General features: G+C 51.2%; 1 protein-coding gene across 3 annotated transcripts in view; it reads right to left on the reverse strand.

Moving 5' to 3' along the window:
- Positions 1-936: 936 nt before the first annotated feature.
- CD6 (CD6 molecule) overlaps positions 937-27,501 on the reverse strand; it is a 49,805-nt gene continuing 23,240 nt past the window's right edge. Inside the window, exons 2-13 of one of the 3 annotated variants that reach the window (XM_023215483.2) lie at positions 14,885-14,953; positions 13,612-13,962; positions 12,673-12,984; positions 11,360-11,662; positions 10,110-10,175; positions 7,692-7,832; positions 7,257-7,352; positions 5,494-5,616; positions 3,772-3,843; positions 3,310-3,564; positions 2,926-3,027; positions 937-2,067 (exon numbers count right to left, since the gene is read on the reverse strand). In XM_023215483.2, the coding sequence (XP_023071251.1) occupies positions 2,003-2,067; positions 2,926-3,027; positions 3,310-3,564; positions 3,772-3,843; positions 5,494-5,616; positions 7,257-7,352; positions 7,692-7,832; positions 10,110-10,175; positions 11,360-11,662; positions 12,673-12,984; positions 13,612-13,962; positions 14,885-14,953 (1,955 nt within the window). In that variant the 3' untranslated portion in view covers positions 937-2,002. Of the gene's footprint in view, positions 2,068-2,925; positions 3,031-3,309; positions 3,565-3,771; positions 3,844-5,493; positions 5,617-7,256; positions 7,353-7,691; positions 7,833-10,109; positions 10,176-11,359; positions 11,663-12,672; positions 12,985-13,611; positions 13,963-14,884; positions 14,954-27,501 lie in introns of all 3 variants that reach the window. The other 2 variants (XM_023215481.2, XM_023215484.2) reach the window with 2 other exon arrangements.

Consider the following 27,501-nt stretch of genomic DNA (forward strand, 5'->3'; position numbering starts at 1 on the left):
AAAAAAAAAAAAAAAAAAAAAAGTCTTTGAGATAGAGTCTCACTCTCACCCAGGCTGGAGTGCAGTGATGTGATCATGGCTCACTGCAGCCTCAAATTCCCGGGCTCAACTTCCCTCCCTGCTTCAGCCTCCCAAGTAGCTGGGACTACAGGTGTGTACCACCACACCTGGATGATTTTCAATTTTTATTTATTTTTTGGTAGAGATGGGGGGTCTCACTATGTTGCCCAGGCTGGTCTCGAACTTCTGGGTTAAAGTGATCCTCCTGATGTGGCCTCCGAAAATGCTGAGATTACAGGCGTGAACCACTGTGCCTGGCCTCCCCAGTGATTTTTATGGCACTGAGCCACAGTGGGTTTTCCAGTTCCCCAGCATTTCCACCTAAACAGATAGAGTTGCCCCCGCCATTGCCCCGACCCGCCTTCTCCCCCGCGCGCGCGCGCACACACACACTGCACATGGAGCAGTTGCTGTTGGTGCTCTTCCTGGACCGTTCCCATGGAAGATGGTTCCTTATAGCATGTGCCTCTGACCCTCTGCCTGTGGCTTCTCTGGACACAGCATGCACTCAGCTCACTCACATGCAGCTCGGTAGTGCTGGGGCTGGGGGTTAATGCTCCTCAACCAATGACAGGCAGAGAGGGCGGGTCAATATCCCAGCTCCCTGCCCCCTTGGTAGGACAATTCTGAGTTGTGTCTCCCAGAGGTCCCCAGCACCATCCAGCCCTGGCTAGCCATAATAGCAACCTGTTCATGAACATTGTCTTCCTTCCCCCTTTTTCTTCCTCATTTTCTTACTGCTGCTCCCTGGGATTACTTCCCAAATGAAGGATTTGAGCTCAACTCTTTGTCTCATTTGTATCCAACATATGCCACGCGCACACACATGCAGCCTGGGTTCTATGACGTTTAAGAAATTGTCATTCCATGCCCTGGTTTAATTCAGCAATTCAGTTTAATCTCAGGATACTCAGAGCAGGACAACAAAGCCTGGTCTGAGCCCTTGGACCTCTCTCTGGGGGCTGCATGGAGACATTTGCAGCCCTGAGTACAACACTGCGTATTCATGCATCGCTCCCAGGAGCATCCTCATCAATTCGAGAAGACACATAGGGACTCAGGGCCTAGTGCAGCTTCTGAGCCCCTTCCTGGAAGACATCTCTATGCTCCTGCCCCCATGGGGACTGGGCCCCTATCTCTGGGGTCTGTGGTGGGGCTGGGCTGGGACCGTCTTTGTAAACCACAGGAAACTCAGAATAAAGACCCATTGTCCAGGGACAGTCACTGCAGAACTGGTCTGTGCCCCTGGTGGACTTGGAGTGTCTCTGGGGCAGGACTGGCCGTGGGCTCCAGTTCCTTTGTTGGGGGTACACAGTCAACCTGTCACTGTCAGCTGGTTGTGCCCAGGAAGGCTGTATTCCCTGCCCGGGTGCAGTTACCACCCCAAGCAAAGCCTGGGACAGCTGGTGTGCTACCCCGTCCCAACACTGATAGGTGCTGTCACCTATCAGTGACAACAACCCAGCAGCCCCTAGTGCGTGGGTCCTCCTGCAGCAGCACTGGCATGGGGGCCCAGTTCTGCCCCTCCCAGGACTTCTGGGCCCTGAAGTGTCAGAAACTCAGGGAATCAAAGCGTCGGACACGTGAGGTTTAGAAGGGGCCTCCAGAGTCATCCAGTCCAGCTCCCCAACTCCCCTCCACCAGCTGCTGAGAGGTAGCCCAGACTCTGCTTGTTCGTCCCCAAGACAGAGGGCTCACACCTGTTGGAGGCAGCATCCTCCCTGGGGCTGCTATCTGGGGCCGGGGGAGAGAGGTGCCAGCAGGTTTGGCTTGATGGATGGAGACTGAGGGGTACAAGGTGTGACGTTTCCTTCCATCTCTCCAAGAGAGGACTCTCAGCCCCATGGGGAGGTGAGCTGGGAGGGTGGGGAAGGGGAAAGGGAGCAGGTAGAGCAGGAGGCCAGAGGGTCGGAGCCACCCCAGGAGCCTCGGCTGGCCCAGCCTAGGCTGCACCGATGTCATCGTAGTCATCGTTGTCGGTGGAGTCCGGCTGAGGGCTGGGGGACGCTGTGGGCAGAGAGGCCCAGGTTAGTGGGAGAGCCAGTCATTGCCCCTGCTGCCCTGCGGGACAGAGCTGCGTGGGTCTGGCTCCACATCACTATCCCCGTGGGATACTGCATGAAATCATCTGATCATCTTGCTTCCAGCCATGTCCCTGGCTGGGACATCAGCACTAAGGGAAGAGCCTCGTCTGTCTGGTTCAGGGCTGTGGTCTCCACGATAGCACACTACACAACATGGTGGACGGTTGAATGCTAGGAGCCCCTCTGCTACCAGTCTCCCCCAAGGGGCCAACCAGCTGCTTCTGCTTGAATGTCTCCACGAACAGGGAGCTCACTTCTTATCAAAGCAACCTGTTTGACTATTTCTTCATCCCGTCCACATCCATTTCCCCCACCTCTTCGTATTCTTGTTGTGTTTGTGTTTGTTCTTTTGCAGAGAGAGTCTCGCTCTGACCCTGCAGTGGCATGATCCATAGTGATACGATCATAGCTCACTGCAGCCTGGATCTCCTGGGCTCGCACCTCCCACCCCAGCCTCCTGAGGAGCTAGGACTATAGGCACATGCTACTACACTCAGCTAATAATTAGTTTTTAGTTTTGTAGAGACTGGGTCTTGCTATGTTCCCGGGGCTAGTCTTAAATTCCTGGCCTCAAGCAATCTTCCTGCCTTGTGCTGGGATTACAGCCTTGAGCTACCATGCCTGGCCTTGCTTTGTTTTTTAAAAAGTTATTTTCCCTTTCTTCTTTCACCCTTCCTTTCTCCTTTTCCCCTTGAGTTAATGCATCCAATAGTTCCCCATTCATCTACTCCCCAGTCCCTCTCCGTCCCCCTCCCAAAATCCCTTCCCCAGATATTGGCACCTGGACAGCCAAACTGCTCCTCCGAAGGGGGCTGGGGTGGTGGCTGGAAGTTCTGGTACCACTCCCCGGACGAGGTGCTGGAGCTGTCATCAGCCGGGGGCCCTGCTGGAAACCCCCAGAACCAGTCACCCTCTGCCAGCACACAGCCACTTCTCAAGTTGCCAGAGCTGGGGGGCCCACGTGACTCACAAGAGCCAAGTCCCTCGCCTGACAAATGACAAAGCGAAGGCTCAGAGATGGGGGGAGACTTCTCCAAGGGCACACAGCGAATGGCTGTGGGACTGGGTAGAATCCTGACCGCGGCCTGACTCAGGGCTCCCAGCTTCATGCCCCCCCTCCAGCCAGGCTGGCTATGGGATGGGGTTCGGGGGAGGCACAGCTTACCTGAAAAGGCTGGCTGGGTGCCGGCCAGCTCCAAGTTTGGGGGCTGCTCCGGGAAGGAACTTCTCTCTGAAGAAAACCCCTGGGGGTTCCATGGAGGCGGCTTGCTTCTGGGACTATTGCAGTAATCCTCCCCAGAAGAGGTGCTCGACTCACTGTTGCTCCTCGGGTGATACGGAGGACCCAGGGATGGCGGGTCTGTAATGCAGTGTCCAGGGTTGGCAGCTGGGACGTGGGAGGCATGCAGCTCTTCAAGTCCTAAGCCAGGAAATGGAGAATGGTGACGAAAGAATGGTGCAGCAAGAAGACTTTAAGTCAGACTTCAGAAAGCACTTACTGCCTATAGGATTGGTTAAAGTCCAGAAAGACTCATTGAGGGAGGTTCCTGCTGGAAGGTCTCAAGGTGAGCTGAGCTACTGTCTAGAGGTGGGGCTGCCATTCACACCCCTCCCCAACCTGACTCACCTTCCTCCAAGGGTGGCATCTGGAACCTGCCTTGCTGGACCTCCTCATCTGTGACCCGATGCCGCTGGGAATCTGCAAGCAGAGGCAGTGGTGGAGAGGGGTGAAGGCTCAACCTCATCATTTAGGAGCCTGGAGAAGGGACTGGATTTCCTTGGGCCTGGGGTGGCTGAACAGGGTGGGAGGACAACTCTAGAGGCAGAGAGGGCTTAGCATTTCCCATCAAATTCCAGGTTCATATCCCAATCCGACAGACCCTTCGCCTCAATCTAGGGCCAACATGTATAACTAGCCTGGGGCCAGAAACTCTAGTGCCCTGCAATCTCCCAGCCCCCAGCCCCAGCTGTCCCTCCTACTACTTAGAGAGGTATCAAGAGCCTGGGTTCCGTCCTTGTGACCTGGCAGCTCTGGGCAGGAGAAGGACAGATGTTTGCTCCTTCAAGAAGCCTTCCTAGAGTGAAACCCAGATGGTCTGGAATCACTGCATCACAGGCTCTGTGGCATCTTCAAGTTTCAGAAACAGATTTATAGAGTCCGGAGGATATGATTGTCTGGGGTCTTGGAGTCAGCTCTTTTGACTCTGGTACCACTGACTCTTAATTTCAATGTTATAGCATTGTGGACTCTTAGTCTTGCATCTTATGTGCCTGGGCTCAGACCTCAGGTTTGACAGACACTTCATCCCCGTGGCTCCCAAACACTGGTCCTCAGGCCAGAAGAAGTGGAATCATCTGTGTCCCACCCCTAGAAGCCCTGGGTTAGCAGGCGGGGCAGGGACAGCTGTCTGTTCCCCAGTATCCATTCTGGCTTTTATCTGGACACAGCTACCCAGGACAGAGACTTCATTTCCCTGCCTCTCTCGCAGCTAGTGGGTTTGTGCGCTGGGTGCTGGGTTGTGAGCGGGAATGCTGTGGCCATCTCCAGCATCCTGTCTTTCCCTTGCCCTTGCCTGGAATGTGGACATGGAGGTGAGCCATTCTGGATTGTGCAGATGAAGGCAACATCTTAGGGACCGCACAGCAGCAAGAAAGAAGGGGCTGGGCCCCCGCCAACCTCTCAGGACCCTGTCATTTGGAGCCTTCAGTCACACACAGCCAAACTCATCCTGACTGACACATTTGGTGTGGGGAGGGGATCAGGAATTGTTGACAAGCTCCCAAGTGATTCCACAATAGGGTGTGGGACACGCTGGTCTATTCCAACCTCCCAGCATTGCCCGGGCCCTGCCTTCAGCGCTATCTTTCCTCTTCCTATCCCCAGAAGGCAAAGAAAAGAGCCGGCTATGAGGCACAGGTTGGCATGAGAGTGGAGGTAAGGAAGTGGGTGGGGCTGATGGGGTCGGACAGGGCAGGATGGGACACGGAGGAATATGGGCGTGCAAGAACCCCTGCCAACTGTGTCTCTCATCTGCACTCCATCTCTCACACAGAGAGCCATCTTTAGGTGAGTGTCAAAGGCCTGGTCTTAAGATCCTACATGGCCGGAGACAAACATGGGAGAGACAGAGGTCAGAGTGGAGATGTCCTGAGACATCGAGATGACCCCAGGGTCACAAAGCACTGTGAAAACGTCAATGTAGGACCATTTACAGTCAATCCAGTGGGTAACCAGGGGGATTCTGTCCGCGTCATGCAGGGGTTACTAGGTGGGACTACTGACGGTCCCCTCGGGGTCCCCTCCCTGATTCAGGCAGGTGGGCCCTCGGGAGCCCAGCCAGGCACTCACTGTAGAAGGTGGTCAGGGCCACAGGAGGTTGGGCGCTGAAGTCATAGTGCTCATAGTCTGAGTCCGAACCAGAGTCTGAGTCCTCAGGGGGCGGGGCCTGGACCTCGATGGGCAGCATGAAAACTGGGGAGAGAACAGAGTTGGGGGCATGGCAAAGGGGTGGGCAGAAAGGAGTAGGGAGAGATGGTAGCGAGTATGAACAGCAGAGGTGAGAGGCAGAGTGGCAGGAGAGCACCAAGTAGCCCTTTTTTTTTTTTTCTTTTCTGGGACAGGGTCTCACTCTGTTGTCCAGGCTGGAGTACAGTGGTGCCATCACAGCTCACTGCAGCATCCTCCCACCTCAGTCTCCCAAGTAGCTGGGACCACAGGCATGCACCCTCACACCCAGCTAATTTTTGAATTGAGATAGTTTTCACAATGTTACCCAGGCTGGTCTCAAACTCCTGGGCTCAAGCGATCCATCCCCCTCGGCCTCCCAAAGTAGCGGGACTACAGGCATCCACCACCGTTCCTGGCCTGGGTAGCCCATCTTGTACAAACCACCCGGTCTGAAGTTGCTAGGCTGCCTTCATTCATTTCCAATGTGGAGAACTAAACATTTATTTAGCAAACGCTTAACACAGTACTTGCTATATGTGAGGCACTATTCTAACACTTACAAGTATTACCTCATTTAACCCTCATGATAACTTCTGTGAAGTAGGTACATTATCATCCCCATTTTACCTTGGAGGGAACTGAGGCACAGCCAGGTTCTTACCTGGCCCAGAGCCATCAGTCTGGCTCTAAACCTCTAGACTGTGCTACTCGGTGAGCAACTGCCCTGTGCTAAGCCTTGTGCTAGATGCTGTATTCACATTCTCTTCTCAAATATATGGACACTCTGCAAAGGATATTTATAATATTTGGCTGAGTTTTGTATTGGTTTTTCTGTCATTGAACTCTTTCCCATAAAGGTGATTGAATATATTCATAATGCAAGGTGATTAAGCTCAAATTCCTCTGCAAGACTTTCAAGAGGCATAAATCCATATATCATAAAGGATGAATGACTGACCTATTTTTTGTTTTTTGAGACAGAGTCTCGCTGTGTCTCCCAGGCTGGAGTGCAGTGGCGCGATCTCAGCTCACTGCAACCTCCGCCTCCCAGGTTCAAGCGATTCTCCTGCCTCAGCTTCCCAAGTAGCTGGGATTACAGGTGCACACCACCCACCCCGCTAATTTTTGCATTTTTAGTAGAAACGAGGTTTTACCATGTTGGCTAGGTTGGTCTCCAACTCCTGACCTCAGGCTCCCAAAGTGTTGGGATTGCAGGCGTGAGCCGCTGTGCCTGGCCCCAGTTTTTGTTTTGCTTAGAAAATACGAAATATGAAATAAAACCACATTCTAGGAGAATCTTGATGGGGCTTCGCAAGGCCAATTGGGCAGGACGCTGACAGGCATGATGATGTCACAAGCCTACCGGCCAACTAGCAGAGCAAAGCAGAACAGAGTTTTCCTCTGAGAACCAAGATCTAAACTGCCTGTATTTGTCCAGAATTCAAAACTCTGGAGTCCTAGTGTGACTGAATTGGAAGTCACCTGCCCTTCAACGTCTAGGGATGACTTGAGCCTGCTCAAGGTCCCAGGGCCGTGAGTGGGCTGGCCCAGATCTCATCTCCAGCCATGTGTACGTCTTGGACCTAAGCAGTGCTGACCTTCCAGAAAGTGCACCCTTCTTGTCCTCCCCAGCCCTCCCACACCCAGGATGGGGGACGTCCTACCTTCTTTGGGGATGGTGATGGGGACCGGTTGATAGCTATTGCTCCCTGCTGGGATGGTGGTGGGTAGGTGCTGGTGGTTCACCATTACGGGGAGGGCTGAGGGAGGGGAGGCAGAAATTCTACAAGTCATTTTTTTGCCCTCTCCCAGTCTACCTGGTTCCATTCTGTTCTCATCGAGACACCACCCTCCTCATTCCCCCAACACTTGCAGGCACACGCACGCACACACACACACGCACACACATGCACAGAGCCTGGTCCTCCCCGCTGGTGGATACATGACTGCTGGGCATGCTGGGAAAATCCTTTCCACCATGGGGCGTTCCCCGGGGCCAGGGTCGGATGGCCATTGCTGGACCACACCACTGCTGCTGGGGTTCTGCCAAGGCTCACATGCCCCTGGGATGGCAGTGGCTCCCAGAACCTTGCACTTACCATATTTTCCTTTAATTCTCAAGAGGATGAAGGCTATGAAGATGAGGGAGCCAAGGAGGAGAATTCCCAGAACGATGGAGGAGATGAAGAGCATTAGCTCCCGAGATTCCTTGTTCTCTAGTTTCACTGTCACAGAAGATTCTGGAAACAAGAATTCCAATGCAGGAAGAAAGAGGAATGGGCACTCAACCTTCTTTTTGCCTTTCCATTCTCTATAAAGCTGACCTGCTTCCCTTTTTATGTTACCTTCCTCCTTGCTTCCTTTTTCCATTTTTTCCCATCTGCTTTTAAGTGTGTGGTATACATTAGGGGCTCAATAAATGCATATTGCATGCAAGATTAATTGATTAAATGAATTACTGCCTGAAATACAACTCTGGCCACCAGGCTGCAGAGATCTATCTGTCTGCTAGCTCTTCAGTATTTAGTCTTTGTTCAATAGAAAATTATTGAGTACCCTGTGTGCCTGGCACTAGACCCTGGGGCTACACATATGACAACAGTATCACAGGCCTTGCGGGGCTCTGTCTAGTGGAGAGATCAATAAGTAACCCAATCCAATATGGTGAGGTACCCGCTGTGATGGAGGTTTGAACAGCGACACTGGGGGCGTGAGGCCCTATAAAAGGCACCCCATTCTCTGTGAGGGAAGACCAAGGCTGACTTCCCACAGACAGTGACTCTGAGCCACCTCTGGCAGTGAACAGACCATCAGGAGAGCTGTGCCTGAGACCCCTCCTTCCCACCAGACATCGCCCCCACGAGGACAGGAGTGGGGTCTGGGATTCAGGGTCTCCCACCTCTGCAGCCCCACTCTGGGGTGACTTCTTGCCTTCCCCCTCCCTCAGCCTCCCCTCTGCTTAAAAGAATGCAAAGCACGAGAATGAATACAGGGGGCAGCGAGGAGGGAGCCTGGCGTGAGCGGGCCACAGGGCTAGGTGACTAGTAGTGACAGCGACGGGGAGGGAGATGAGATCATCCAGACCTCCTTGCTGGAGGCAGTGACTGCTCCCCCAGGAGAGAACCCTCTCCCTGTCTTCATTTTCTCCTCTCCCCTTTCTGTCTGCAAATGGGGAAGTTTGGGCCAGGATGGGAGCTGGATCTGGCAGCAGGAACTACATGTGAGAGTGAGGCTGGGAGTTGCAGCCATGGGGAGACCCGTGAATGTGGGCCGAGAGGGCCGTGGCCGAGGGAGGGGTTGATGGACCAAGGACCGGGGCGTGGTCCCTGGATCTCTCTTTGTGCTTCACTCTTTGCCCTTCCGGGATGGCGTGGATCCCACCCCAACTTCAGGAAGAGAAAGTGTGTGCGGGTTGTCTGCAGGGCCTGGCAGGAGCTCGCCCGGCAGCCTGTGCAGTTGCGCGTTTCATTTCCTCTCTGTGCTGTCATCTACCGCTAGGGCCTCTGTGCCCTCTCCCCAAACCCCTGTTCGCTGCTTCTGGGGTGTCTGAGAGAAGATGACAGAGAGCTAGGAGGCACAGCAAGGGAGTCTGGGCCAGCCCCTGTGGGTATCCCAGGACTGCAAACGGGCTCTATGCCTGAACTCAATACTCATAGCAACAGCAGACCTTCAGACAGTTCTTACAGTCTTCGAGGCTCTGTTCTAAGTGCTTTACAAAAATTAATTCACTGGAGCCTCACAACAATGCTAGGAGAAAGGTGCTATATACGTATCACCCCCATTTTATAATTGAGGCATCTGAGGCTCAGAGAGGTTAAGAGTTGCCCAACAGGACATAGCTAGCAAGAGGCACAGCTGGGATTTGAGTCCTGGGAGTCTGCTCTGATGCCAGCCAAGCTACACACAGCTGGTGGGTAGACCAAGAATGGATCTGGAATTCAGAGTCAATTCTGGCCAGCACTCACTAGCTGTGACTTCAGCCTCGGAGCCTTAGCTCCTTTCTTGATGTAAGGATTATACTAAGACCTCTCCCATTTGGCTACAGAGAGGATTAAAGGGTTGGGAAATAATAGCTATAAAGCACCAGGCCCAGTGTTTGGCCTGTTATGAACACGGCTGTGTACCAATATTCCCGCTACCCAGCGGGGCCAAGATCACCCTACCCCTGCCGCCCCCTGACCCTGACCCCTGCTCGAGGTGGTATCAGCTCTCTCCAGCTCTTTCCTTCTTCCCTCCAGGAGCTCACAGGAAAGTGGGGGAATGGACTCCTGTCCAGGAAGTCTCAGGACTCAGTAATCTATGGGCTGACACGGCAAGGAGGGGATGTAGAAAGAGCAGAAAGTGCCACCCAGAGAGCCCCAGGGAGGCAAGTCCATTGGCTGGAGGTGGAGGATGGGGACCAAACCATCCTCAACCCCAACACCGGTGTGCACAGAAACACACACACACACACACACACACACACACACACAATGTCCAAGCTTCTGAGAAACCGTGTAGTACCCAGCAACACTTACCTGTGGTGACCGTCTGAACACTTGCAGGGACTTCGGGAGTGGACAGATTGTGCAAACTCCGGGAAGCTGTCAGAAAGCACCGCCCAGTCACTCAATGCATGTTACTGAGCACCTACTGTGTGCCAGGCCTTGGGTTAGAAACGGAATGGGACAGACAAGGAACCCAGAACTAGGGTTGTGCTCCTATCAGGGGCACGCGGCTAAGGAAATTTACATCCCTCCCCTCCTCCCCCCACAGTAAGGAGGAACTCATGGATTAAATGCTGGGAAGGCTCTTTGATTAGAATAAAGGGCTAATAGAATTATCCCTTCTTCCTGTGTAAGCTGCTACAGACCACAAATCCCTGTTCCATTCAGTTTCAGTTTGTTCTTAATCAGCCTAGGGAGATGACGAGCTGACGTTATCTTCATTATCATCATCGGCATTCCCGTCGGGCAGGTATGCTCACAAGAAAAGGAGCTTAAAAGTCCCCCAGCAGTTACTATTTGGCTTCCCAGCTATCCTGCGAAGTGCCTAGTATCAGCATCCACACTTGTAGGGTAAGGGACTGTTGGAAGCCTCCTTGCTAGTAAATGGCAGAGCTGGAATTTGTAACCAGGTGTCTGAACGCCGTAAGAATGCAAATATCATGTTTCTTCAGATCTATCTAACACTCATATTTTTTCAAACTTTAACACGTCTGAAACTGGAATCATGGCCTCTATCATTACGTTTGGTGGTTTATTTTGGCAGCGTTTTTTCTTTACGGTACATAAAATAATAATGGTGCGACTTATAAACAATGCCATCTTAGATTTGGTGAAATATGGTAGAACCCATACAGTGGGTATGAGGCTTAGCTGAAATAAGAGCTACTTAGTGCTCAACAATGCCTAGCATATGATCAGGGTTCCAGAAGCTGTCACCAATATTATCACTGGGCCTGCTAATATTATTTTTACTATCATCACTAGGCCTGGGATGGCAAATTGGTTTCAACTCTTGAGTCAATCCCAGTCAAGAGGAACCATTGCTTAGCATATAATGTCTTCATATATGATTCATCATTCTGGGGCTGAGTGGAGCATCTGAAAATGCCTCGATGAATTAGCACTGTCTGCCTGGGCACGGTAAGGACAACGGTCCTTCTTATGCCATATGTGCCATTGCCGATCTGGTGCCTATTGTGGTCCTTGGACTGTAAGGTTTTAGGATATGGATTCAGGTAGTATTCTGGCTCATATCTGGGGGGTGGAGTGGGATGGGGTACCTGAGCAGAGGACCCTGGCTGCCAGCGACTGGCTGCAGAGGTTGGAGTTGTTGAACCGCCAGGAGCAGTTGGAGAGGGTGAGCTCCTCGCCGTTGCATGAGTAGTACATCCTGCCGGACAAGGAGTGGGGCAGCCCCTTGGGCCTCTCGATCGCGGTTCCGCAGCCCAAGGACTGGCAGAGCACCTTGGCCTCTGATCCGTACCACTCACTGTCACACACTGTGTTCCAGACCCCTCGGAAGTGTACCTCCACCTGCCCCTCGCAGGGATCAGCGCCCCCGGTCAGGCGCCAGGACTGGTGCTCTGCAGGAAAGGGGCAGGGGACAGAGTCAGGTCAGGATCCTTTGGGCAGATATTCCCGTCAGCCCAGACCCACCAGGGCAGGCACCAATGAAGCCATTTGGTCTCCAGATCTTGTGTCTTCTCCCTCCTGTGTCTGTGTCCTCCTGTCACCTGCCCCATCTGCTCTGACCAGCCCTGCTGTGATAAGTGTGGTCTGTGGAGCAGCAACATCCACATTGCCTGGGATCTTGTTAGAAACGCAGACTCTGGGCTGGGCGCGGTGGCTCAAGCCTGTAATCCCAGCACTTTGGGAGGCCGAGACAGGCGGATCACAAGGTCAGGAGATCGAGACCATCCTGGCTAACACGGTGAAACCCCGTCTCTACTAAAAAATACAAAAAACTAGCCGGGCAAGGTGGCGGGCGCCTGTAGTCCCAGCTACTTGGGAGGCTGAGGCAGGAGAATGGCGTAAACCCGGGAGGCGGAGCTTGCAGTGAGCTGAGATCGGGGGCCACTGCACAAAAAAAAAAAAAAAAAAGAAACGCAGACTCTGGAGCTCTGCCTCAGACCTACTGAATCAGAATCTACATTTTAACACTCCCACCTCCCCCATCTCCTGCATATCAAAGAGAGCCCCTGGCTGGTCCAGAACCTTCTAGCCTCACCCGGACAGACCAACAGCCTCCTCAGAGGCCTCCCTGCCTTTCAGTCTCTCTTTGCTGCTTGAATGCAGGTGACCAACTCCCACTCGGGAAGAGTCTCACTTTTAATGTCACCTCTTTCAGGAGGTGGTCAGCCTTAGCCTCCAGCTCCACATTGCCTGCTGCCTCTAGACTCCACCTGACTACCTTTCTTGGAGGCATTTATCACTTTCTCTCCTAATTATGTTTGTCTCGGTCTCATCTCACTTCCTGAACTGTGACCTCTCAAGGACAGGGACCACCTCTCCGGCACTAACTCCAGGCTTGGCGCCCAGTAGGCCTATGGTGAGTGTGGGCGGTGACCACGCTTCAGCGACTCCGCCCACTGACCTGAGCACACCACGCCGGCGTCCTCTTTGTGGCCGCAGTAGTGCTGTCCTGGCAGTCCCGGGCAGTCCCACAGGTAAGCTTCGGCCCCGGAGCAGTTCACCTGGTCCCGGTGGATAGGTCCGCGGCCGGGCGTGAAGTGCAAGCCGGGCACGGCCTGGACTGCCCAGCCGCAGCCCAGTTGCCTGCACACCACGTGGGCGTCCTCCAGGTCCCAAGTGTCATCGCACACTGATCCCCACTCGCCATGCTCCAGCATCTCCACGCGGCCGGCGCAGGCGCTGCCACCGTCCACCAGGCGCAGTGCGCGGTTCTCTAGGGGTGGGAGGGGGTTGTGGACGCTGGGGCACCCGGCGAGGAAGGAAGGGTTGGGGTGATTGTTGGACTGGCAGGGGAGTTGTGAAAGTGTTGTGGACCCAGTGAGAAGGCTGTAGCCCGGTAGGCAAGACTGGGAATCCCCGCTAGGACTGCAGATGGGGGAGGTAGAGCAGCAGGCTGGTGGGAGGGACCAGAGACCTGGTGGGCGGGGCCTGGAGGGCAGGTTTGGTATCCTGGGAGCCACAGCGCTAAGGGGAATCCTGTGAACCTGGCATGTTTATGTATATGGGGAAAGGGGAGGAGATAGAGATCCAGAGCGGGCGGGGACAGGGAAGCGGCGGGCCCAGTAAGTGGGGCTAGAGACCGGGTTAACTTTCGGAACCCAGGGGTGGGACTAGGGACCAAGTGTAGGGGAGTCTGGGGGCCAGATTCGAGGAAATGCTCAGATCTGGAAATGACTCAAGGTCGTCCTCCGGTGTGGGAACCCGGCGCGTTTGCACTGGTAGGCGGTGGGGGTGGAGGTCTGGAGGGTGAGGCTTGGGTCCAGGGGCTGGAGCCAGGGGCAGTGGCTGAAGGCCTGGGGAGTGGGGCAGGTGGGGGCCTGTGTAGGGGGTGCGCTCGTACCTGCACAGATGACGCGGGCCCGCCTCCCGTCGCTGCGGCACGCGTGCTCCACCACCTCGCAGAGCTGCCACTCGGTGCCGCTGCACAGGAGGGCGGGCGCCCCGGCCAGAGTGGCGTTAGCGGCCGCGCTTGTGTTCCCGGCCGCCGGCGGGGGCGGCAGCTCGGGGGTCGGCGGGGCGAGCAGGGAGGCCGCCTCCGCCCCGCCGCAGTCCAGTGCTCGGCACACGGCCTCTGCGGCGCGGCTGTCCCAGAGCGCCCAACACGCGGGCTCCCAGGACGCCTTGAGCCGGACCTCCACCGTCCCGCTGCAGCTGCTGCTCCCGTTCGTCAGACGGACCGGAAGCCGCTCCCCTGGAAGTGTCAGACCGGTGAGCTGAGACCGGTGGGGCCGGGGCAGGCGGTTGCCCAGGCTCTGCCACTGACTCTGCGTGACCTTTGACAACGTCCTGCTTGGCTCTGGGACTCAGCTTTCCAATCTGCAAAATGGAGCCGGGCTGGCTCATCCCTGATCCCCCCTTGAGGCCTGACCCTGTGATTCTCCTTAGAGTCAGGCGAAGGTGGGGCTCAGGAGTGACTCTAGAGGTTAAGATGGGTGACAACCAGGGGTCCAGCCCGCACAAACCCTCCTCGCTTGCTCCTGTCTCCAGGGGCACCCGTTTGTGAAAGAAAGGCAGAGTTGTGAGTTCAGGGGCCCTGGTCCAATGGGTACAGGCTTCCCCTGAGGGCCCCTCTGCTCCTCTGAGGGTACTGTCCTGGAGGCTGCCACAGGAACCAGGGAACCCTGGAGCATTGCCAAAGGGCTGGCCATGGGGTTGATGATGGGCTGCTTTAGCTGATGGTGGTCCTCACTTCCCCACAACCCCTTCTTCGGGAACCACCTGCCCCTTTTAGCCTAGGATTGTACCCCCAGTGCTAGCATGCAGCTTTGCATAGAGTAGGTCCTTAATAAATGTTAGTTGAGTAAATCAAAGACCCATCTGGTGGAACCCTGCCACCCCCACCAAGAACTCTAGCTTGTTCTCAACAAATCCCCTTAAAATGCTCCAGGCATACCTGCCCACCTGTATGTGACTTATCAGTGGCCTCTCAAAAAATGGTAGTTCTACGATCTCAAAGTGAATTGATAGCGGAACTTCGGGTGATGGGTCAGGAAGAAGTGTTGTCTGAAGTCAGGGAGCCTCCTGGCATCCTAAGTGTCCTTCCCTTCTTTATTACCATGGGGGACCACCTACAGAAAGCTGACCATGGACCCCCAGAGACAATGTTTGCTCACCTGGCTCCCAGACCTCGCTCTCTGCACTGCTGGTGTTGAGCTGGTCAGATGGGGCTGGAGACAGATGACCTGAAATGAACCAGCAGCAGCGTCGTGGGTGAGTGAGCTCAAGCCTGGAGGCCACAGAGGCACCCTGATGAGCAGGGGGCACTTCCTGGAGCCTGTGGTGGCTACATGAGGCCTTTGGAAAAGACATGGTCCTCAACTTTGGGTGCATTTGCATTTGCCTCCCTTCAGGGTAGGGAAAATTCTCCAACATTGGCGTTTCAAGATCCTCCTCTGTATCTATTCATTGAACACACATCTTCAGAAATCGGAGTAGAACAGGTAGGAATGGCAGTGGGCATTGGGGCCAGACACACAAACTGGCTTCGTGACCATGAATGAGTGACTTAATCTTTCTGTGCCAGTCCCAATTTTTCAACAATGATACTTAGGAAAATATCATGAGACTGAAATGAGACAGCCCATGAAATACTTGACATATAGAAAAAGCTCGAAAATGGGAGTGATTTAGAAAAAAAAAAAATTTTGTTTGTAGAATTTGTTTGAGAATTTCATACCAGACTTTAGAATAATTGGCACATCCTGAACTGGGAACCACTGGATTGCAAAGTGTTTTCAGACACTAAGAAACTAACATTCGCTAAGGACAGGTATTTGCATATATTATTCTATTTACTTTCTTTCTTTTCTTTTTCTTTTTCTTTTTTTTTTTTTTTTTTTTTTTTTTTTGAGACGGAGTTTCGCTCTTGTCACCCAGGCTGGAGTGCAATGGCTCGATCTTGGCTCACAACCTCTGCCTCCCGGGTTCAAGCGATTCTTCTGCCTCAGCCTCCCGAGTAGCTGGGATTACAGACATGTGCCACCACGCCTGGCTAATTTTGTATTTTTAGTAGAGATGGGGTTTCTCCATGTTGGTCAGGCTGGTCTCGAACTCCTGACCTCAGGTGATCTGCCTGCCTCAGCCTCCCAAAGTGCTGGGATTACAGGTGTGAGCCACCACATCCAGCCTATTCCATTTACTTTCAACAACACAATGAGGCACGTATTAGCATTCTTATTTTACAGATTAGGAAAAGGAGGCTCCAAAAGCAAAAATCAGTTGTCCCTGCCAGATAGGGTCCATTTATTCCACCGGAGCTACTATCCATTCTGCCCTGGGAGGCTGACCTGTTTGAATTAACCCCTGTCTCCCTGGGCCTTATGGCTTCGGTCAGATTCAGCCAATGGGGAGCCTTAGCAGAGATAGGAAGAAGTGAGGAGAGCGAAGATGTGACACTTATTCCTCTGGCCCCACCTGTGAGGTCCCTCGGGTAGGCTGTGTCCCTCATGTGAAGGACACTGTTTATTCGAGGTGACCTCTCCTTGACTGTCTCCTCCTCGGACTCACTGACCACTCCCTGGTTGTGTCTCCTTTAGCCAGAAGTTGCTCTTAGATTCTGCTTACTGCATTACCCTTGGTAAATAGTTCTTCTGTAAATGAGTCCCCTTTAAATTCCTATTCTAGGTGTGCCACCTGGTTCCTGGTGGGACCTGACTGATGCGTGGCCTGAGGCCACCCGGTGAGCAAGCTGCAGAGCCTGGATTTAAACGGTCTCCAAGGACTTGCCTCCCCTCTAGGCTGGGATGTTTGAGCTTGCAAAGCACAAAGGGAGGCTCTGGGGCAGGGACTTTTGTGGTTGCATATGAACTCCTCTGCATTTCCTGGTTTCTCTTGCACTTAGGTTGGGCTGGTTGAAGCCTAGGCAGAAGACGTGTGCCCACTTTTGAGCCAAAGCAGAGAAGAGGCAGTGAGCCTTTTCCACTTAGGTCTTCCCTGTTGAAGCATATTAGAGGCCCCGGGTTGCCGAGGAACTGCAAGAGGGAAGGGGATGTTGACCCGGCTTGAATTTTGTGTGAGTAAGGAGTAAACCATTATCATGTTAAACCATGAACATTTGGGGGTGTCCTTGTTACTACAGCCTTGCCTAGCCTGGCCTGACCGATACAGAGGCTGAAGACTTGGAATGACCGCTACACGTTCCTGGAGTTTCACCTGAGCAGATTCCACGGACACGCCCCCTGAGCCTGAGCATGTGTGTGTGCGTGTACACACCCTGGCAGACAGCCCTCTCCAGGAAACCGTGTGGGCCTCTCCATCATCAGGCAGAAAGTCATCAGCCCTCTAATTGCCGTCCTCGCTAACTCCCTGGCTATCTGCCCAGCCTGACCTCCTGGAGGAGAAATGACTCCAAATTCAGAGCACAAACTCCGTGGCTGATGTATTATAATATTCAGCGCGAGAATTCAGATGCCCACAAGTTGGGATTTCAGAATCTCGGTTCCCACAGCAACGGTCCCAGTGCCCCAGCATAGTTTTCAATGTTACGACATGCGGTGGGGGAGGGGGATTGAACGATGGCTGCAGTGTGTATGACTGTGAGGTGTGTGTATGACTGTGAGGTGTGTGCATGTGAGCGTGTGTGAGTGACTCTGTGCATATGTGATTACGACTGTGTGTGTGAATGTGATGTGTGTTGGGGCGGGGGGTCTTTAACTCAGCTCCGTATCATTTCTCTCTCTGGGTCTGGAAAACCACTTTCTCATGCATAAAGACACAAACGTGTTCTCCTAGATCGGAAAACCCTAGAGGGCAGGGCCCTCGGCTGGGTCAGCCCTGTGTCCCCCACAGTGTCCAAAGCAGTGTTTGTTGATTGACTGACTGAATGAAAGAGTGAGCAGCAGCTGCCAGCTCCAAGGCAGTTGGTTGAAAGCAGATAACCTCGAGGGCTTTATTTTTGCGTCAAGCATTCTCCCATCCCCTATCCCAGGAAGGGAACCTGGCTTCTCTGTTCTCTGACTTCTGCGCTACAGGAAGAAAAACAGAAATTACCTGGAACCATCTTTCCATCCAGGCCTCATTTCACAGAGGGCCGAATGCAAGATCAGCGTTTCTCAGACATCATGATCACCTTTTTTGTTTTGAGACTGAGTCTCGCTCTGTCGCCCAGGCTGGAGTGCAGTGGCGCAATCTCGACTCACTGCAACCTCTGCCTCCTGCGTTCAAGCGATTCTTATGCCTCAGTCTCCCGAGTAGCTGGGACTACAGACACTCACCATGATGTCGGCTAATTTTTGTATATTTTTTTGTAGAGACGGGGTTTCCCCATGTTATCCAGGCTGGTCTCGAATTCCTGAGCTCAAGCGATCTGCCCCCCTCAGCCTCCCAAATTGCTGGGATTACAGGCATGAGCCACTGCACTCAGCCCGTAGTTACCACTTTTGCCTGGCCCTGTGCCTCACACTTTTCTTTAAATTGGTTTTTTCACTTTTTTGCTACAATAAATGTATTTGAAAAGCAGCCTGCTATGGTTTGAATGTGTTCCAAAGTTCATGTGCTGGAAACTTCATCCCCCAATGACCTGTGTTGAGAAGTTGGATGTTTAACAGTTGATTAGGGCTGGGTGTGGTGGCTCACGCCTGTAAGCCCAGCACTTTGCAAGGCTGAGGTGGTCAGATTACCTGAGGTCAGGAGTTCGAGACCAGCCTGGTCAACATGGTGAAACCTTGTCTCTACTACAAATACAAAAATTAGTCAGGTGTGGTGGCACACGCCTGTAATTCCAGCTACTCAAGAAGCTGAGACAGGAGAATTGCTTGAGTCCGAGAGAGGGAGGTTACAGTGAGCAGAGATCATGCCACTGAAGTCCAGCCTGGCCAACAGAGCAAGACTCTGTCTCAAAAAAAAAAAAAAAAAAAGAAAGAAAAGAGCTGATTAGTCATGAGGATTCTGCCTTCATGAACGGATTAATGCTGTTATCACGGGGGTGTGTTGGTTATTGCAGAAGTGGTTTTGCTGTAAAAGTGAATTCGGCCCTCGCTCTGTCTCTTGCACACTCTCTGGCCATGTGACGCCTTCCATTGTGTTATGACGCAGGGAGAAGGCCCTCATCAGATGTGGCCCTTAAATCTTGGGCTTCCCAGCCTGCAGAACTATGAGAAACAAATTTCTTTTTGTTTTAAATTACTCACTCTATGACACTTTGTTATAGCAACACAAAACAGAGTAAGAGCAAATCTTTACCCTTTCCCGTGAATTTGCTTTTTTACATCATTAAAGACACCTGAACATAAAAATGTTCACTGCAGATTTTTTTTTTTTTTTTTTTGAGACAGTGTCTCGCTCTGTCACCCAGGCTGGACTGCAGCAGTGTGATCTTGGCTCACTGCAACCTCCACCTCCCAGATTCAAGCAATTCTCCTGCCTCAGCCTTCCAAGTTGCTGGGATTACAGGTGCCCACCACCACACCCTGCTAACTTTTTTGTATTTTTGGCACAGATGGGGTTTCTCCATGTTGGCCAGGTTGGGTCTCAAACACCTGACCTCAAGTGATCTGCCTGCCTCGGACTCCCAAACTGTTGGGATTGCAGGTGTGAGCCACCACACCCGGTCCACTGCAGATTTTTGAATGGCAAAAAGTTTGAAACAGGATGAATGCCCATTCACAGGGGAAACTATTGAATCAATTATGGTCCATTCACAGCGTGGCATCTTATGCAGCCTTTATAAAGAATGAAATGGACCCAGATGGGTTGGCAGGATTTCCAAGCTGTGTTGAGTAGGAAAAGCAAGACGCAAAGAAGAGAATAAAATATGATACAATTTTTGTAAAACAAGGCCAAAAACCCCCTCTGTGAACTGGTATGATTACAGGAACATGAAGACAAGTGTGGGAGAACACACGGCGGACGATCAAAATGGAAAAATTAAAAGGGTGGGCTTCAGGGGAAGGGGCCGAGAAGGGCTAGCTCCACGGGCTGGAGGACTGTAAGCAGGGCCTCGTGCTTAGAAGGACCCGGCCCTTGCTTGAATGCTCTGCTGTTGCCATCTTGAAATTCCTCATAATTTCTTGAACCAAAGACCCTGCATCTCCATTTTGCACCGGGCCCTGCAAATTACGCAGCTGGTCCTGGGACACAGTCACAGCCATGGAAGGTTGGGGGAGGAAAAACAAGCAATGAAGGTAAAAGGCTGTAGTTTAAAAATCATGTATGATATGATTCTATGTATGTAAAATTAGGTATGTATGTTGATTTGAAAAAAATTAGAAGATATTAAACCTAAAGGGACTATTTATATGACTTGCCTAAAATAGAAGGTAATTGTAAAAATAAGCATACTAAAAATAAAGCCATGTTAAAGATTTTAAAAGACACATCGTCAGCAGGGTGCAGTGGCTCACACCTGTAATCCCAGCACTTTAAGAGGCTGAGGCGGGTGGATCACAAGGTCAGGAGTTTGAGACCAGCCTGGCCAATATGGTGAAACCCTGTCTCTACTAAAAATACAAAAGTTAGCCAGGCATGGTGGCGGGCACCTGTAGTCCCAGCTACTCGGGAGGCTGAGGCAGGAGAATCGCTTGAACCTGGGAGGCGGAGGTTGCCATGAGCTGAGATCGAGCCACTGCTGCACTCCAGCTGGGGTGACAGAGCGAGACTCCATCTCAAAAAAGAAAAAAAACCAAAACACCACATCCTCATCAGACTGTCTGATAGAATCAGAAGGAATGACAGAACATTGAAAAAATAATAATAATTTAAACTTTTATTGCCACGTGAGTCAGTGTTATTTAATGCTAAGTTCATTCACCACCTGAAGTTACAGTGTGTGCCCCTGAAAATCTTCTCTAATTGTGCCCCATATTCTGGAAAGTGATGGAACAAGACAGGGAACGGATGGAGGGGAGCGGTTGGTTTCAGAATAGGAGGAAAAAAAAGGTTGGGAGCCCTGACTCCAGCCCATGAAGGAGGCGGCTTTTTCAGGCCAGTCCCAAGCAGATGCCCCCGAGTGGGACAGGACCTCCGATGGGGTAGTCTGAAGAAGACTCCAGTGGAACAGGCTGTGAAGGAGACTGTAAGCACAGGAAGAATGAAGGCACAAAAGACCTGCCTTGCCTGGAATCTGAGAAAACGGGACACTCATACTCCTATTGTGTCACCCAGGCCCCTGAGATGTCCCACGGGCATCTGAGAGGTGAGGGACTTGTGGAGAAAGGAGGCATAGACATCGAGGGGAAGCTGAGCCTCCCGCTGGCCATCCCAGTGTCAGAGCAAGCCTGGTGGGAAAACTTTCACTCCCCAGAATGCCGCCCTGGCCATGCCCAGTGACCAGTGTCAGGTCAACACCAGCTACAGCTGAGGATATTCTCTGTCCTCCGGCTCTGTCAGAGGTGCTGAGGAAAACGTGGTTGCATCCTGAATGCTAGTTGAGTGGATGATGGATGAAGAGATGCTGTATAGAGCCAGAGGCAGGGTGGGAAGGGACGATGGAAACATGGAGGTGGAATCTACAAGCAGGGTAGCCAGGTGCATGTGTCACCTGCTAGAAGTACAGTTTAAAAAAAAAAAAAAAAAAAGCAGAAAGTGTTTGCAAACACAGATGCCAACAGCCCTAACAACAGCAGCAAACCAAGCCCTTTCGATCCGGTAATTCCACATCTGGAGACCTATCCTAAAGAAAACTATCTCAAGTACCACACTGCCTGGAGACTCAAGTCCATGCTTTGGAACTAGATGGTTCTAGATTCCCTTCTCCATCCATTGGAGCCCCAGAATGCTGTGATGTGCTGGTTTTTAGTTTTTAGTTTTTCTTTTTTGCGATAGAGTCTTGTTCTCGCCTAGGCTGGAGTACAGTGGCACGATCTCGGTTCACTGCCACCTCCACCTTCCTGGTTAAAGCGATTCTCATGCCTCAGCTACTGAGTAGCTGGGGTTACAGGCGCCCACCACCAGGCCTGGCTAATTCTTTTTCTTTGTATTTTTATTAGAGATGGGGTTTCACTATGTTGGCCAGGCCGATCTCAAATGCCTGGCTTCAAGGGATCCGCCCACCTCAGCCTCCCAAAGTAATTACAGGCGTGAGAGCCCAACCCTGTGCTGTTTCTGATAGTATAATAAAAATAAACAACAACAACAAAAAACCACCAAAAAAAAAAAAAAAAATCCGAACTGGAGACAACCAGATTGTCTAAAAGTGATTGGGGAGTTGGTTAGAAAAACATAGCACATTAAAAATACTTGCCAAAAAAAAAAAAAAATTTTACAGGGAGTACTTAATGATGCGGGGGTAAGTTTATGCCACAATGTTAAGTGGCAGAAGCAGAATACAGGGTTGTGTTATAAATACGGCTGTGCTCTCCCATCCAGTCCCCGTCCTCACCCCCAGCCAGGTTTCAAGCTTCTGAAGGTTTTCCAGGACCCAGAGAGAGCCCGAGTTCTATCCCCCATTCTGTCCTCTCACTGTATTCTGAGATTTTTTTTCTTGTGGTCCCAGTGACATTTAATTACATAGCTATCCTGTTCATGAACTGTTTGACAACCATTGGCTCACTAGATTCTAAGCATCACCCCCATATACCCAGCATCTTGCACAGTGCCTTGCCCTGGAGAGATGCTAAAAGAATATCAATAAATAAAATTTAATCTCTACTCTAGGGAAAGAAAATACATGCCAACATGGTATTAATAAGTTTTCCTTCCTTCCTTCCTTGCTTCCCTCCCTCCCTCCCTCCTTCCTTTCCTTCCTTCCTTCCTTCTCTTTCTTTTCTTTCTTTCTGTCTTTCTCTGTCACCCAGGCTGGAGTGCAGTGGTGCAATCTCAGCTCACTGCAACCTCCGCCTCCTGAGTTCAAGCAATTCTCCTGCCTCAGCCCCCAGAGTAGCTGGGACTACAGACATGTGCCACCATGCCTGCCTAATTTATATATATTAGTTGAGACTGGGTTTCACCATGTTGGCCAGGCTGGTCTCGAACTCCTAACCTCAGGTGATCTACCCGCCTTGGCCTCCCAAAGTGCTGGGATTACAGACACGAGCCACTGCGCCTGGCCTATTTTCCTGTTTTCTTTCTGCCTTGTGTTCTACTTTTTTCAAATGTTCTATATCAAATAAAAATTAAAGGTCTCCAAATAAATACACAGAACTTTTTTCCTGGGGGAACATGTGGGCTAGCTTGAAGTACGAATACAATAAGCTTTAATACTGACTACCCAGTCACCCTGTTCCACTGAGCCTGCAGAGAGCACCTGGGCAGACAGTGGCCATGTCAGCCAAAGTCATACTCATTCCCAGGGAAGAAATGAAGAGCTCATGTGGCCGGCAGGTCAGGGTGTTTTTTCTCCGGAAAATGTCAGCATTGTTGGGGGCACAGTACAGGGGGTCACTGGGCTGGACATCAGGAGATGACAGTTGATTTCTGCACAGTGGAGGGGGTCACTGGGCTGGGCATCAGTAGATGAGGGTTGACTTTTATCATTAACTTGCTACATGACCTTGGGCAAGTTCTTTCACTTTCTGGCCCCGTTTTCTCACTTGCATAATGACAGATTGATGAGATTTTGATCTCATCCAGTCCTTACATTCTTTGATTATAATGAGATAAAATATGTAATGAAAGACAACATCTATTGAGCACTTACTGTATGCCCCATAGGCGATAGCTATTATCTGTGTGCATTACATGAACTAGCAAATCCATACTACCCTATGAGGTGCATACTACTAACATCATTATCTCAGTGTCATCACTGAGAAAACTGAGACATAGAGAGCTTAAGTAAATCACCCAAGGTCACCGAGCCAGTCAGCAATCAAAGCAAGATTTGAACCTGGACAGTCTGGCTCTAAAAATCACCCTTTTAACCACTACAGAGTGCTATTTTCAGTATGTTGTCAATATAAATGGGAAATCTGTCCTACACAGTCCATTTATCATCACAGAAGTGGGTCCATAGTACACAAAGTACTCATCTGCAGAAACACAGGGAAGGAGCATACAGTGGAAGGGCTTACAGATCACTCAGTCCAGCTGGGAGAGAGAATCGTATGTTGCTGGGCTGTAAAATACAACAGCCACCAGCCACGTGAGGTTGCTGAGGACTTGAAAAAGGGTTCGTGCCAATAAGAAACTCAAATTTTCATTTTGTTTAATTCAATTCATTTCTACTTAATTTACAAAATGTTTTCCATTGAATTTTAAAGGCATAATCAATCCAATCGTTGGAAAACTTTTTCAAAAACCTGGAGTTAGATACGTGGTTCTCCTTTTTCAGTTGTAGCTAGTATGAAATCTAAATATGGATTGAATATTTTTGATGAAACTTGAATGTCCAAATTGAGACGCACTTTAAGCGTGAAGTACAGGTTGTGTCTCAAAGGCTTAATAAGAAGAAAGAATGTGAAGTATCTCATTAATAATTTTTTTATTGATGTCATGTAGAAATGATATTTTGGATATATTCAGTTAAATTACATATATTATTAAGGTAATTTCATCTGTTTCTTTTTACTTTTTTGAAAAAATGCAGCTGCTAAAAATTTATTAATTAATTATTTTTACTTTATTTATTTATTTATTTAGAGACAGAGTCTCGCTCTATCACCCAAGACTGGAGGGCAGTGGTACAATCTTGGGCTCACTGCAACCTCCGCTTCCCAGGTTCAAGCGATTCTCCTGCCTCAGCCTCCTGAGCAGCTGGGACTACAGGCATGCACCACTATGCCTGGCTACTTTTAAAATATTTTTAGTAGAGATGGGGTTTCACCATGTTGGCCAGGCTGGTCTTGAACTCCTGACCTCAGGTGATCCACCCGTCTTGGCCTCCCAAAGTGTTGGGAGTACAGGCGTGAGCCACCATGCCAGGCCAAAAATTTAAAATTATAAACGTGGCTCACATATTGGCATCAGACCGTGCTATATGGGGGGAAGGTACACAGGCCTTGCATCCAAAGGCTTGGGCTGAAGTCCAGCTCTGTTCCTTATTAGTAGAGTGACCTTCGGCCAGTCACTTTGCCAGTCTGAGCCTTAGACTCTCATCCATAAACTGGAGTTAATAATGCTTCTTTCAGAAGGCTTTTTGTCAGCAAGTGTTTTGTCAGAATTACTGCAAAATCTGAGGCCCAAGGGAAGAGTATCCCCAAGGCCCACGGGGAGGTCAGGCTCCCAGTGCAGTGCAGTGGTCTCCCAGATTGCCCAGCTGCTGCTCTGGAGCACTGCCAGGACAGGGCAGGGTCTACCCCTCTGCAAGACTGGCACCAGGCCCTTGCGACTAGTGTCCCTGAACCTTGGGAGAGGCATGCATCCTGCTGACCTGCAGACCACCATTCGTCTTGTATAAGAAGACTGGCCTTTGTGTCCTGAGCAGTGATGACACATGCTACATGAACCCTGGTTGGTCTGCCTCCTTAGGCCCTGGTTCAGGCTCCAGGTATTCAAGTGGAGCAGGACTGGTTCAGGGAGCTGTCCAGAAACACTCACCTGCCCCTGGCCCAGTGGCCGGGCAGCTGAACTGGTGTTCCTGGTTTGTAGGGGGACATTTGAGAAGAAGCCAGATGGACTCCTAGTTTTCTACTCCCAACCCACAATGATGGGAACAGCTACCTATCTAGCGCATCTGGGGTCCAGGGTGCAGAGGGATAAGGGAAAGACATTGTGATGCTTTTTGCTCTGATAGGAAAAGGGGAGGCCCCAAGGCACGTCGAGCACCCATCACAAATCTGGCGCAGCTCAGCAGTAATGGCTGACATTTATTCAGTATGACTTAATTATCAAAGCAAGACCACGAGATGGGGAAACTGAGGCACAGAGAAGTTTGTTTGTAACTTGCCTAAGATTACACAGCTAGAAAATGGCCAAGCTGGGAATTGAACCCAGGCTGTCTGCTTGCAGAGACCACATTCTTAACCACGCCACTCTCTGGGGTTGGAATCCAGCATCCCGATTTCTGCTTTGGTGATCATGCCAAGGGCAAGAGGCAGGAAGTTTTGACAACCCCGGAGGCTTTCCAAACTCCTTTCTCCTCTGCAAGGGTCAACCAGCACTGAGCTTAGAAACGATAACCCACCCTTCCCCCGCAACAGTGACACAACTCAGAACCCAAGATCCAGGGACTAATTTCCCAAAGACCCTGGACTCCAAGGATAAGCAACAACTAGGAGACCTTCCTTCTCCAGGGCAGGGGGTCCTGGGTGGCATGTGTCATCCCACAGCCCCCACAGCAGGGAAAAGATGAGACTTAATAGTCTCACCTCGCACTGCCCCCACCCCTTCCCTACTTGCTGTGGAATATGGGGCTCGCTCCAGCACTGTGCAGGGCCTGAGGATGCACTGGCCAACTGGGAGAGTAGGGCCAGTGAATTTAGGGGAGGAAGCTCTGAGTGAGAGGGTGCTGGAACTGTCGTAACTACTTTCTTTTTAGAAATGCCTTTGGTGTTGTTAATGGTGAACAATCAATAAAACAACTAGAAAGAAGGGAATGTCTGTAATTCCATTAAAATTAGAAAGAGGCTGGCTGGGCGTGGTGGCTCACGCCTGTAATCCCAGCACTTTGGGAGGCTGAGGTGGGCAGACTGAGTTCGGGAGTTCGAGACCAGCCTTGCCAAGATGGCGAAATCCAGTCTCTACTAAAAATAGAAAAATTAGCTGGGTGTAGTGGTGCATGCCTGTAGTCCCAGCTACTCGGGAGGCTGAGGTAGGAGAATCGCTTGAACCTGGGAGGAGGAGGTTGCACTGTGCCGAGATTGCAGCACTGCATTCTAGCCTGGGTGACAGAGCAAGATTCCATCCCCCCCTCAAAAATAAAGACGCATGCGCTGGCTCATACAGGTAACATAATTCAATTGGGAGGGGATACCTGTGTTCAACCTTTGAGGGGACTTGGAGAGGCTGTGACGCCCGGTTGGGCTGAGTTTACTTTGTCAAGAAACTGAAGCTGTCGAGGGCTCAGTCACACAGTGCTGTCCTGGCCTGCAGAGGTGATTGACTGCAGTGACTAGACCAGCTTATACCCACTTGGCTCTCCAAGGCCAGGAAGGCTAGGGTGACTTCTCTGCCCTGGCGCCCAAAGGAAAGTCAACAGTTCGGTGCTTTGGTATTTTACAGGTGCACTTATCTCCCGAATACCTGTCCCAGTTCCTAGCACGTGGAACAAGTTTGGCAAATGTTAATGAAATGGAACATCGATCAGTAATAAACTCATTTCTCAGCATTCAGGAGAACACGGCTTATGTGCTCTCACTTTCTTGGGAGAGAAAGAGAAAGAGAGGATTATTTGATATTATGTTACAGGATTTTGGTTTGTTTTCACACTCCCCAGTTATACCAAAGCAGGGCTTGGGACTCAAATAAAACAATTTGCTCAATTGAGAGAGAGAGATGGCAGTAAAGGCTCAAAGAGCCCCAGCCCCAGAAGACTGCAGTCACTCAGGTCAAAGAAACTCAGCCTTTTTGGGGGGGAGGCAGGTGGGTGGGGGAGGGGGACGGAGTCTCACTCTGTTGCCCAGGCTGGACTGCAGTGGTGCGATCTCGGCTTACTGCAACCTCCGCCTCCCGGGTTCAAGCAATTCTCTTGCCTCAGCCTTCTGAGTAGCTGGGACTACAGGTCTGTGCCACCATAACTGGCTAATTTTTTATATTTTACTAGAGATGGAGTTTCACCATGTTGCCCAGGCTGGCCACAAACTCCAGAGCTCAAGCAATTCACCTTCCTCGGCCTCCCAAAGTGCTGGGATTACAGGCGTGAGCCACTGCACCTGGCCAGAAATTCAGCCTTTTTTTTTTTTTTTTTTTTTAGACGGGG

Source organism: Piliocolobus tephrosceles, chromosome 13 (assembly GCF_002776525.5).
Source record: "Piliocolobus tephrosceles isolate RC106 chromosome 13, ASM277652v3, whole genome shotgun sequence".
In the NCBI taxonomy this organism is placed as follows: domain Eukaryota; kingdom Metazoa; phylum Chordata; class Mammalia; order Primates; family Cercopithecidae; genus Piliocolobus; species Piliocolobus tephrosceles.